Below are 12,533 nucleotides of genomic sequence, written 5' to 3' on the forward strand. Positions count from 1 at the left end.
CAAATCCAGCAATTTACTGGATCCCAAACAGCATGGATTCACTGGGGGGAGATCATGTCAAACAAATCTTATTGACTTTTTTGATTGTGTGACTAAAGTGATGGATAAAGGTGGAGCCATGGATATAGCTTATCTAGACTTTAGTAAGGTTTTCGACACAGTTCCACATCGCAGACTGCTAAATAAACTTGAAAGTTTGGGATTGGATATTAGGATTATTGAATGGATAAGATCTTGGTTGAAGGATAGAAAACAGAGAGTTGTGCTAAATGGAGTGCATTCACAGGAGGGAAATGTTACTAGTGGAGTACCCCAGGGATCTGTACTTGGACCAGTGCTTTTTAATATCTTTATTGGTGACATTGCAAATGGCATTAAAGGAAAAGTATGCCTTTTTGCAGATGACACAAAGGTATGCAACAGGGTAGACACACCAGGTGGGGTAAAACAAATGATTGAGGATCTAGGTAGACTAGAGGAATGGTCAAGAGTCTGGCAATTACAGTTTAATGCCAAAAAATGCAAAATCCTGCACTTGGGTCTCAAAAATCCTAAAGCTAAATACAGTATTAATGGCACTATACTGGAAACTACTGAGGAGGAAAGGGATCTAGGAGTTACTATTTCAGATGACTTAAAGGCAGGTAAGCAATGTAACAAGGCAATGAGGAAGGCTAGTCAGATGCTTGGCTGCATTGGGAGAGGAATCAGCAGCAGAAAGAAAGAAGTAATAATGCCACTGTATAGGTCATTGGTACGGCCTCATCTAGAATACTGTATTCAGTTCTGGAGGCCATATCTTCAAAAGGATATTAATACATTAGAAACTGTACAAAGGAGGGCAACTAAAATGGTGCATGGCCTACATCACAAAACATACCCAGAAAGACTAAGAAATCTCAATATGTATAGTTTGGAGCAGAGAAGGGAAAGGGGGAACATGATAGAAACTTTCAAATATATCAAGGGTTTTAACAAAGTCCAGGAGGGAAACATTCTCCAAATGAAGAGAAGGAATAGGACACGAGGACATGCACTGAGACTGGAGGGGGGGAGGTTCAGGGGAAATTTGCAAAAAAATTATTTCACAGAAAGGGTAGTGGACAAGTGGAATAGCCTCCAATCAGAGGTGGTAGAGGCTAAGACAGTAGAGCAATTTAAACATGCATGGGATAGACATAAGGATATCCTTACAAAGAAATAAGGATCAAATAAGGTTAGAGATAAAAATAATATTAAAAAAAAAAAAAAGGCAGACTGGATGGGCCAAGTGGTTCTTATCTGCCGACAAATTCTATGTTTCTATGTTTCTATCACTAGCACTAACCAGTTACCAGCCCACCTGGTATTAGTGATATCACAGGTGATCCCTACACTCAGCGTCCTCCATCACCAGCACTAACCAGTCTCCAGCCCACCTGGTATTAGTGATATTACAGGTGATCCCTACACTCAGTGTCCTACATCACTAGCACTAACCAGTCTCCAGCCCACCTGCTATTAGTGATATAACAGGTGATCCCTACACTCAGTGTCCTACATCACTAGCACTAACCAGTCTCCAGCCCACCTGGTATTAGTGATATCACAGGTGATCCCTACACTCAGTGTCCTCCATCGTTAGCACTAACCATTTACCGGCCCATCTGGTATTAGTGATATCACAGGTGATCCCTACACTCAGTGTTCTCCATCACTAGCACTAACCAGTCTCCAGCCCACCTGGTATTAGTGATATCACAGGTGATCCTCCATCACTAGCACTAACCAGTCTCCAGCCCACCTGGTATTAGTGATATCACAGGTGATCCTCCATCACTAGCACTAACCAGTCTCCAGCCCATCTGGTATTAGTGATATTACAGGTGATCCCTACACTCACTGTCCTCCATCTTTAGCACAAACCAGTCTCCAGCCCACGTGTTATTAGTGATATCAAAGGTGATCCCTACACTCAGTGTCCTCCATCACTAGCACTAACCAGTCTCCAGCCCACCTGGTATTAGTGATATCAAAGGTGATCCCTACACTCAGTGTCCTCCATCACCAGCACTAACCAGTCTCCAGCCCACCTGGTATTAGTGATATAACAGGTGATCCCTACACTCAGTGTGCTCCATCACTAGCACTAACCAGATGCCAGCCCACCTGGTATTACTGATATCACAGGTGATCCCTACACTCATTGTCCTCCATCATTAGTACTAATCAGTTTGACTATAGCACTGTAGGGTGCTGCTTACTCATCTTTATTCCATTACTTATTCATCTTTATCATTTTAAACACAATCCTTTATCGTGATCATGATGATGACCGATGTATACATCGATATACTAATGCGTATATTGAATGTGGCCACATGATTCGATATAAACAAAAATAAAAACTTTAGTAAAAAGTAAATTTTTTTGTTATTGCTCCACCAACCATTGGCAGTTTGGTACAATGTAGCGAATCCCTGGAGTAGTTTTGTTTTACAGTAGACATTTTAGGAGCAGGTTCCACTGATTAAAAAGTCCAATCTGTATGTTTATCTTGAGTTTATTAAGATAATTCATACAGAGGCACGAGAAAGTTGATCCATACAACATAAACATCTCGTGTGGGTGAAGTAGATGCCCCTAGATTGGGCGCTCATTTCGGTTTTCACTAATCACTTGGAAACATGGCCAGTTCTCCATATGAAGGTCCTCAGGACCCCTTGCCTTATATATTTCCTCAACACTTCATCTCGAAGTCCATAGATTAAAGGACTAAGGAACCTGGGTATACAACTGTAAATAAGGAAATTGATGGTTGGTATGAAATGACTGTAGTTATACGGGTAGGTTTCTGTCAGTGTGGACAGCAGGGAGGCCAAACAGAGACATAACTGGAACGCATGAAGCAATACCGTTTTACCAGCTTTCAAAGCGGTAGGGGACTGTGAGCTTATTTTCTGGGCAACCAGTATAATACGGACATACGTAAATAGGATGATAAGTCCCACAGTGGTGAATCCTATCATGAGGCTTTGGGATCTTATAATATTTTGAGCAGGATTCACAATCACAGTTGCCTGAGAACAAATAATAGGAACAAAAGAAATTACGTTGTGCGAGGAGAGTATGAGAATAATTTCGGCAACGTAGGGGATGGAGCCCACCACCCACATGAGTGCAATGGCGACATGAGTTCCTTTCGTGGTGCAGAGTCCGCCATGCCGTAGTGGGTGGCAAATGGCCACATAGCGTTCTAAAGCCATGGTAGCCAAGTTGTATGCAGTTGCTTTAAACGTGGCGGAGCCCACAATGAACAACAAATAGCAGGTTGGACCAGGGATCAATAAGCGATAGTTTGCAGCCAGTAGAAGAACGGTTGCAAAGGCAATATAACAGGTGTCATTGATGAGCATGTGGAGAAAGAGGATATATCGGGAGGTCTCTCGGATAGAAGACGTTGTGAGGAAGACATTGAGCATCACAGCCATGAAGTAGAAGAGGCAGAAGAAGCAGATAATTATCAGTAATGCCAGGATCAGATTAATAAACTCATTTTTGCTGTTAGTAACGGACACCTGGGAACTGTTGCTGTGAAGTCCAGAAGTATTCAACATTATTGTAACATGAGCATTATATTCTCTCAAGCTGGGGAATATATAAAAAAGGCAAATTATTATTATTATTATTATTATTATAATTATACATGGTGAACATATTTGTGCAAGTATATATTAAGTACATCTTTTTAAGACCAATGACACGGTCCAGTGGGTGCAATGAGGATGCCTGATGGCACCATTTTAACCTAGCCACCATGGATGTTGGGTATGATGGTTACGGATCAATAGATCTACAGTCAGAAGGTCTACAATCAATAGGTCGACACCATATGGACAACAGTGAAAAGGTTGATATTTACAAAAGGTCAACATGGTCATTAGGTCGACACTGGAAAAGGTCGAAAGGTACAAATGGTTGACACATGAAAAGGTCGACATGGATAATAGCCAACACATGAAATGGTCAACACAACATTTTTTGCATTTTTTTGGTGTCATTTTCATTGTCCGAGCATGTGGACTCCCAATTAGTGCACTGCGTCCCCTTGCATGGCTCGCTTCTCTTGCCATGCTTAAGGAAAGGTGCCTCGCTGTGCTCAGCAAAGGTTACTATTCACAATTATAGTCCACATGGATGGTAAATCAGTGAGAAAAAAATAAAAAAACTCATGTCCCCATATGTGTCGACCATTGTCATGTCAACCATTTGAACCTGTTGACCTTTTGTACCTGTTGACCATAAGCATTGTCCACTTTTCATAGGTCGATCTAATGACCTTGTCAACCTTTTGACCATGTCAACCTAATGAATGTTGACCATAAGGTGTTGACCTAGTGACTGTCTAACTAGACAATGCAGATCTATTGACCACGTGCCGGAGGAGATTAGGTATGAGTGACACACCATGCCCTCGATCTCACTGCTCAGGAGAATGGAGATCCCTCTGCTCCCTCTGTATATATTCCATCTTGAAGCACTAGGATGGTGTCATTGGATAAAGGATAGCATTAAATATTTTTAGAGAGTGAAATAATTTTATGACCTTGCTGGACGTTCTGGTGGAAAAATCGTCATCAAATGTATATTTTAAGAGAAGCAGACGAGTGTCGCAAAATGCAAACTAAAACAAAATTGTGCATCCCCCCAGGTGAGATGTGTGCAGAACCTCGCGTATTGGTTTCTCAGTGTTTTGTTTTTGTTTTTCAGTTCTGCCCAAACCACCTTCATGTGTTTTGATTCAGATTTGTTTTTCATTTTGGATTTCTTGAAAATTGATAAAAACATCTAAACATCATGTAATTAGGACCTATTTCTGTTCCTATCGTATTTTAAACCTCAATAACATTAATTTCCAGTATTTCAAGTCAATTTTGACCACCTCACAGCTCTCAAAATTGTTCACTAATATTGGCCAAAGTCTGGCTGGCTAAACAATGCAGCAGAGCAGCGGCACAAACACACGGCAGTTTTTTAAAAGAATAGAGCACATCTATGGAACATTGCGGCACAGCAGGGGCAGACAGGATGGAAGTTTAATAAACAAAATGATCCCATAGAAATAATGTTTTTATGAATCAAGAAGAGGCCCCAGTACAGGGGAAATGGAGGTGGAGTACTGTATGTAGTGGCAGGCATATAATGCAGCCTTGGATTCCTGACATGGGTTGAAACTTGAAAGAGAAGCAAAAAAAATGATTAGTTGTACTGCAATGCAGGGACGTACGGTGAGCTAAAAGGTTAAGGAGGCACTGGCAAGCACCAGAGCCAGATTTACACACAAAATATGAGCCAAAGGGTACATATGGACATTATACACAGGTGCAGCAGTATAAACTCCTGGAAATTTGCTGAGTTTTGATCAGAGATGTGTGGAAAGGATACACAGGTGGGGCACTGCCTCACCTGCCATTGACTTTTCACTCCAGAGTTTTGGCTATAAAAATTATTAGAATAATGCAAAGAAGATATTTCAAACATATTCTTTGTATTTTTCCATATACTTTATACAATCAAAACTCAGGTACCAACGTAAGTATGACAGGAAAGGCTCTGCCTCACCCCACCACATGTCACTGCTGCAATGTAATCTGTTAGTTGAGCTGCAAGCAAATCAACCTATCTTCCACTAGCAAATATTAGAATGCTGACCTGCTGGACATACTTATGAGGTGCACCAGAGAGTCTGAGTATGAGGGATAATACCAGGGTGGTCATTCCGAGTTGTTCGCTCTGTAAATTTCATCGCATCGCAGCGATTTTCCGCTTAGTGCGCATGCGCAATGTTCGCACTGCGACTGCGCCAAGTAAATTTGCTATGCAGTTAGGTATTTTACTCACGGCTTTTTCTTCGTTCAGGCGATCGTAGTGTGATTGACAGGAAGTGGGTGTTTCTGGGCGGAAACAGGCCGTTTTATGGGCGTGTGGGAAAAAACGCTACAGTTTCTGGGAAAAACGCGGGACTGTCTGGAGAAACGGAGGAGTGTCTGAGCGAACGCTGGGTGTGTTTGTGACGTCAAACCAGGAACGACAAGCACTGAACTGATCGCACTGGCAGAGTAAGTCTGGAGCTACTCAGAAACTGCACAGAGATGTCTTATCGCAATATTGCGAATCTTTCGTTCGCAATTTCAAGATGCTAAGATACACTCCCAGTAGGCGGCGGCTTAGCGTGTGCAATGCTGCTAAAAGCAGCTTGCGAGCGAACAACTCGGAATGACCACCCTGGTTTTTTCTCCTAAATCCAGTCCACAAGCAGAGAGATTTCCATCTTATCCGTGATTTCAAGCTTGCAAGACTTTCTCATGACTGCTGTGAATAAGTTCTCGTGTGCATAGTACTGAATGATACTAAATATGTTCCAAAAGTGTGCTCATTTTTCTTTTTTTTTGTGAGGCATCACATTATTTCTGTGTAAAAATGTGTTGCAAATTAGTTGTGTTAGAGCAATAACCAATAAAAATGTTTGTCTATGCAAAAAAGACTGTCAACAATGTCCCCCCAAAAAACAGCATTATACAATTATTGGGCCTAATTCACAGTTGATCGCAGCAGCAAATTTGTTTGGGCAAAACCATGTGCACTGCAGGGGGGACAGATATAACATGTGCAGAGAGAGTTAGATTTGGGTGGGGTGTGTTCAAACTGAAATCTAAATTGCAGTGTAAAAATAAAGCAGCCAGTATTTACCCTGCACAGAAACAAAAGAACCCACCCAAATCTAACTCTCTCTGCAAATGTTATATCTGCCCCACCTGCAGTGCACATGGTTTTGCCCAACTGATAACAAATTTCTGCTGCGATCAACTCTGAATTACCCCCATTGTTCTAATTACTGCATATAGCATTCATGCACACACAAGACAGCTTTATAAGAATGAAGCATGAGCTGGTAAAGGATTGACAGAAGAGTGCCACCAATGCCTATAATGAAAATAAAAGTGGTGCACAATTGAACTGCCCTTGGGCCCTCCCACCCACCCTTATGTTGTATATTAAAAAAGGATATGCACAGTTTAACAAACCAAGCACTTTAGCGACAGGGACTGCCACTTTTGTGACTGAAGTGCATGGTTTGTTTGGACACCCACAAACCAAGCTACAAATAGTGTAAGGCAACTAACAGTGTTGTTATTCATTGTCACATTTGGAACACATCAGACTCATCATCATACTCATCATCACTCACCTCACTGTTGTTGTTGTTGTTGTTGTTGTTGTTGTTGTTGTTGTTGTTATTATTATTATTATCTTTTATTTATATGGTGCCATGAGGGATCTGCAGTGCCCATTACACAGTACATAATCATGTGAGCAAACAAGAAAACAGCACTTACAGTACAAGACAATATAGGATAGGTATAGAAAACCCGGGGTTAGGTGCCATCAAAGGGAGTATGGAGTATAAGATAGTGTAAGTAAGAAAAGTAAAGGCACATGAGGAAAGAAGTCCCTGCTCTTGCGAGTTTACAATCTAAAAGGTGAGGGGATCATCATCACACAATCTTAGCTCATCCCTACTAGAATACACCATTACAGAAGAAATTTCTGTTTGTTTTAATTGACGGCACAGGTCTTCCTCATAGAATATCAGTTTTTCCATATTTTTTGGAAAGGGACTGATGATGATGATGGTGTAAGTGGTGGATATTACATGTGCTGGTCCAAACTGCTGAACGCTGATACTAGACTGTTTGTTACTATTTTACAAGATTTTTCAGATTTTTATAAATAATTTGAATGAACTCACTCCAAATGATGTAACAGGGCGGCAGTGCCTAGACCAGTGGTGGCCAACATGTGGCTCTTGAGCCTGATGTGGCTCTTTCTGTATTCAAATGTGGCTCCCAACACTCAGTCACGTGACGACAAGAGATCTGTAAACCGCTGCACTCCAACCAGACATGCAGCAGCACTACGTAGACTGAGAACTCAGGGAGCCAAATACACATCGGGGAGCTGGCTTGAGTGACACAGGCGGGTGGTGGCTGGAGTGACACATGGGGGAACTGAAGTGTATTATGTGAATCTGGCTTTTCAATATATTTTATGCGGATCTGGCTTTTTCAATTATTTGATGTAGAAGTGGCTTTTTCATTGTATTTTATGTTGGATCTGGCTTTTTCAATGTATTTTATACCAGGGGTGTCACACCCCATTTTTGCAAGTGCTGCTTCGGCTCGAAGTCGGCTCTTTGATATACCTAACAATTTTTATTGACTTTTTGTCTCTGACTGGTTGGCCACCCCTGGCCTAGACGGTTAATGCCTCTACTAACTTTGGCCTCACAAATGGTACAGATGCCTTGACAAATGTTTTTAGGGTTGGGGAAGAATGATTACACATGAAAGAGGTGGATTGTTTGGTCCTTTGCCCAGGCATGATGATAATGTTATTATTATTATTATTATTATTATTATTATTATTAGCAGCAGCAGCAAGATCTGCTACCACTGGTGGCTAACTTACTGTGACACAAACAATATCCTCCTTAATTTGTGTTCTTGTCCAACACATTCATAATCAACATTCTCACTAGTAGCAGACACACAAATATCCCCCTCATCCTGTTGCACTTCCACAGTAGCATCCTCAATTTCCAAGTTTAACCATCACGATCTTTGCTTTTACTCATCCTGATTTGAAGAGGGTTCAGAAATGGTGGAAGGAGGCTTCTCTGGGATAACAGTGTCAATCAGAAATGTCAGACTCAGACATAGCTAATGTGGACACCCTTAGACTCTCCTCAGGGATTTGTGAAGTTTCCGAACACAGTTTGTTCTTCAGCCTTCATGTTCTACTTTGTTGGGGGGGCACTGTCTGTATTAAAGGTGACACATCTAGGTGTTCAATGCAAGATTACAGAAGATGTCTGACTGCCCTGACTTTTGCATATTTTGAAAAAGGTATTTTATTGCATGAAACAACAGACATTGGGGGTAATTCTGAGTTGATCGCAGCAGAAAATAAGATTTTACTCACCGGTAAATCTATTTCTCGTAGTCCGTAGTGGATGCTGGGAACTCCGTAAGGACCATGGGGAATAGCGGCTCCGCAGGAGACTGGGCACAACTAAAGAAAGCTTTAGGACTACCTGGTGTGCACTGGCTCCTCCCACTATGACCCTCCTCCAGACCTCAGTTAGGATACTGTGCCCGGAAGAGCTGACACAATAAGGAAGGATTTTGAATCCCGGGTATGACTCATACCAGCCACACCAATCACACCGTATAACTCGTGATACTATACCCAGTTAACAGTATGAAATATAACTGAGCCTCTCAACAGATGGCTCATAACAATAACCCTTTAGTTAGGCAATAACTATATACAAGTATTGCAGACAATCCGCACTTGGGATGGGCGCCCAGCATCCACTACGGACTACGAGAAATAGATTTACCGGTGAGTAAAATCTTTTCTCTGACGTCCTAGTGGATGCTGGGAACTCCGTAAGGACCATGGGGATTATACCAAAGCTCCCAAACGGGCGGGAGAGTGCGGATAACTCTGCAGCACCGAATGAGAGACTCAAGGTCCTCCTCAGCGAGGGTATCAAATTTGTAGAATTTTGCAAACGTGTTTGACCCTGACCAAGTAGCAGCTCGGCAAAGTTGTAAAGCCGAGACACCTCGGGCAGCCGCCCAAGAAGAGCCCACCTTCCTCGTGGAATGGGCTTTTACAGATTTAGGATGCGGCAGTCCAGCCGCAGAATGCGCAAGCTGAATTGTGCTACAAATCCAGCGAGCAATAGTCTGCTTTGAAGCAGGAGCACCCACCTTGTTGGGTGCATACAGAATAAACAGCGAGTCAGTTTTTTGACTCCAGCCGTCCTGGAAACATAAGTTTTCAAGGCCCTGACTACGTCCAGTAACTTGGAATCCTCCAAGTCCTTAGTAGCCGCAGGCACCACAATAGGGTGGTTCAAATGATAAACTGATACCACCTTAGGGAGGAATTTGGGATGAGTCCGCAATTCTGCCCTATCCACATGAAAAATCAGATAAGGGCTTTTACATGATAAAACCACCAATTCTGACACACGCCTGGCCGAAGCCAAGGCCAACAGCATGACCACTTTCCACGTGAGATATTTTAAATCCACGGTTTTGAGTGGCTCAAACCAATGTGTCTTTAGGAAACCCAACACCACGTTGAGATCCCAAGGTGCCACTGGAGGCACAAAAGGGGGGCTGAATATGCAGCACTCCCTTGACAAATGTCTGAACTTCAGGCAGTGAAGCCAGTTCTTTCTGGAAGAAAATCGACAGAGCCGAGATCTGTACCTTAATGGAACCCAATTTTAGGCCCATAGTCACTCCTGCCTGTAGGAAGTGCAGAAATCGACCCAGCTGAAATTCCTCTGTTGGGGCCTTCCTGGCCTCGCACCACGCAACATATTTTCGCCATATGCGGTGATAGTGTTTTGCAGTTACATCTTTCCTGGCTTTAATCAGCGTAGGAATGACTTCCTCCGGAATGCCCTTTTCCTTTAGGATCCAGCGTTCAACCGCCATGCCGTCAAATGCAGCCGCGGTAAGTCTTGGAACAGACAGGGAGCCTGCTGCAGCAGGACCTGTCTGAGCGGTAGAGGCCATGGGTCCTCTGAGATTATTTCTTGAAGTTCCGGGTACCAAGTTCTTCTTGGCCAATCCGGAACAATGAGTATAGTTCTTACTCCTATTTTCCTTATTATCCTCAGTACCCTGGGTATGAGAGGAAGAGGAGGGAACACATAAACCGACTGGTACACCCATGGTGTCACTAGAGCGTCCACAGCTATTGCCTGAGGGTCTCTCGACCTGGTGCAATATCTTTCTAGCTTTTTGTTTAGGCGGGACGCCATCATGTTCACCTGTGGCCTTTCCCAACGGTTTACAATCAGTTGAAAGACTTCTGGATGAAGTCCCCACTCTCCCGGGTGTAGGTCGTGTCTTCTGAGGAAGTCTGCTTCCCAGTTGTCCACTCCCGGAATTGATACTGCTAACAGTGCTAACACGTGATTTTCCGCCCATCGGAGAATCCTTGTGGCTTCTGCCATCGCCATCCTGCTTCTTGTGCCGCCCTGTCAGTTTACATGGGCGACTGCCGTGATGTTGTCTGATTGGATCAGTACCGGCTGGTTCTGAAGCAGGGGACTTGCCTGACTTAGGGCATTGTAAATGGCCCTCAGTTCCAAATATTTATGTAGGGAAATCTCCTGATTTGTCCCTGGAAGTTTCTTCCCTGTGTGACTGCCCCCCAGCCTCGAAGGCTGGCATCCTTGGTCACCAGGATCCAGTCCTGTATGCCGAATCTGCGGCCCTCTTAGAGATGAGCACTCTGCAGCCACCACAGCAGAGACACCCTGGTCCTTAGAGACAGGGTTATCAGCCGATGCATCTGAAGATGTGATCCGGACCACTTGTCCAACAAGTTCCCACTGAAAAGTTCTTGCATGGAACCTGCCGAATGGAATTGCTTCGTAAGGAACTACCATCTTTCCCAGGACTCGCGTGCAGTGATGCACCGAGACCTGTTTTGGTTTCAGGAGGCCTCTGACTAGAGATGACAACTCCTTGGCTTTCCCCTCCGGGAGAAACACTTATTTCTGGTCTGTGTCCAGAACCATACCCAGGAACAGTAGACTCGTCGTAGGAACCAGCTGCGACTTTGGAATATTCAGAATCCAGCCGTGCTGTCGTAGCACTTCCCGAGATAGTGCTACTCCGACCAACAACTGCTCCCTGGACCTCGCCTTTATAAGGAGATTGTCCAAGTACGGGATAATTATTCCGGCCATTACCTTGGTAAATACCCTCGCTACCGGGGACAGACCAACGGCAACGTCTGGAATTGGTAATGACAATCCTGTACCACAATTTTGAGGTACCCCTGGTGAGGAGGGTAGATAGGGACATGCAGGTAAGCATCCATGATGTCCAGTGATACCCTGAAATTCTCCAGGCTTGCAATAATCGCCCTGAGCGATTTCATCTTGAACTTGAACCTTCGTATATAAGTGTTCAAGGATTTCAATTTTAGAATGGGTCTCACCAAACCGTCCGGTTTCGGTACCCCAAACATTTTGGAATAGTAACCCCGGCCTTGTTGAAGGAGGGTACCTTGATTTCACCTGCTGGAAGTACAGCTTGTGAATTGCCGCCAGTACTACCTCCCTTTCTCCGAGAGCAGCAGGCAAGGCTGATGTGAGGTAACGGCGAGGGGGAGTCGCCTCGAACTCCAGCTTGTATCCCTGTGATACTCCTTGGAGAACCTAGGGATCCACCTGTGGGCAAGCCCCCTGGTCCCCGAAGTTCCCGAGACGCGCCCCCACCGCACCTGTCTCCACCTGTGGAGCCCCAGCATCATGCGGTGGACTCAGAGGAAGCAGGGGAAGATTTTTGATCCTGGGAACTGGCTGTGCAGCTTTTTCCTTCTTCCCTTGTCTCTGTGCAGAAAGGAAGCGCCTTTGGCCCGCTTGCTTTTCTGAAGCCGAAAGGACTGTACCTGAA

The 12,533-nt window shown here is 43.9% G+C and overlaps 1 protein-coding gene across 1 annotated transcript; it reads right to left on the bottom strand.

Moving 5' to 3' along the window:
- Positions 1 to 2,654: 2,654 nt before the first annotated feature.
- LOC134989864 (odorant receptor 131-2-like) lies at positions 2,655 to 3,596 on the bottom strand. Its single transcript, XM_063950631.1, has one exon. It carries the CDS (start codon positions 3,594 to 3,596, stop codon positions 2,655 to 2,657), a length of 942 nt encoding a protein of 313 aa, XP_063806701.1.
- Between the last annotated feature and the right edge of the window lie 8,937 nt (positions 3,597 to 12,533).

Source organism: Pseudophryne corroboree, chromosome 2 (genome assembly GCF_028390025.1).
Source record: "Pseudophryne corroboree isolate aPseCor3 chromosome 2, aPseCor3.hap2, whole genome shotgun sequence".
NCBI lineage: Eukaryota > Metazoa > Chordata > Amphibia > Anura > Myobatrachidae > Pseudophryne > Pseudophryne corroboree.

Excerpts from the sequence above, each read along its gene's own strand:
- LOC134989864 (XM_063950631.1), bottom strand. The coding sequence starts at position 3,596 with ATGTTGAATACTTCTGGACTTCACAGCAACAGTTCCCAGGTGTCCGTT.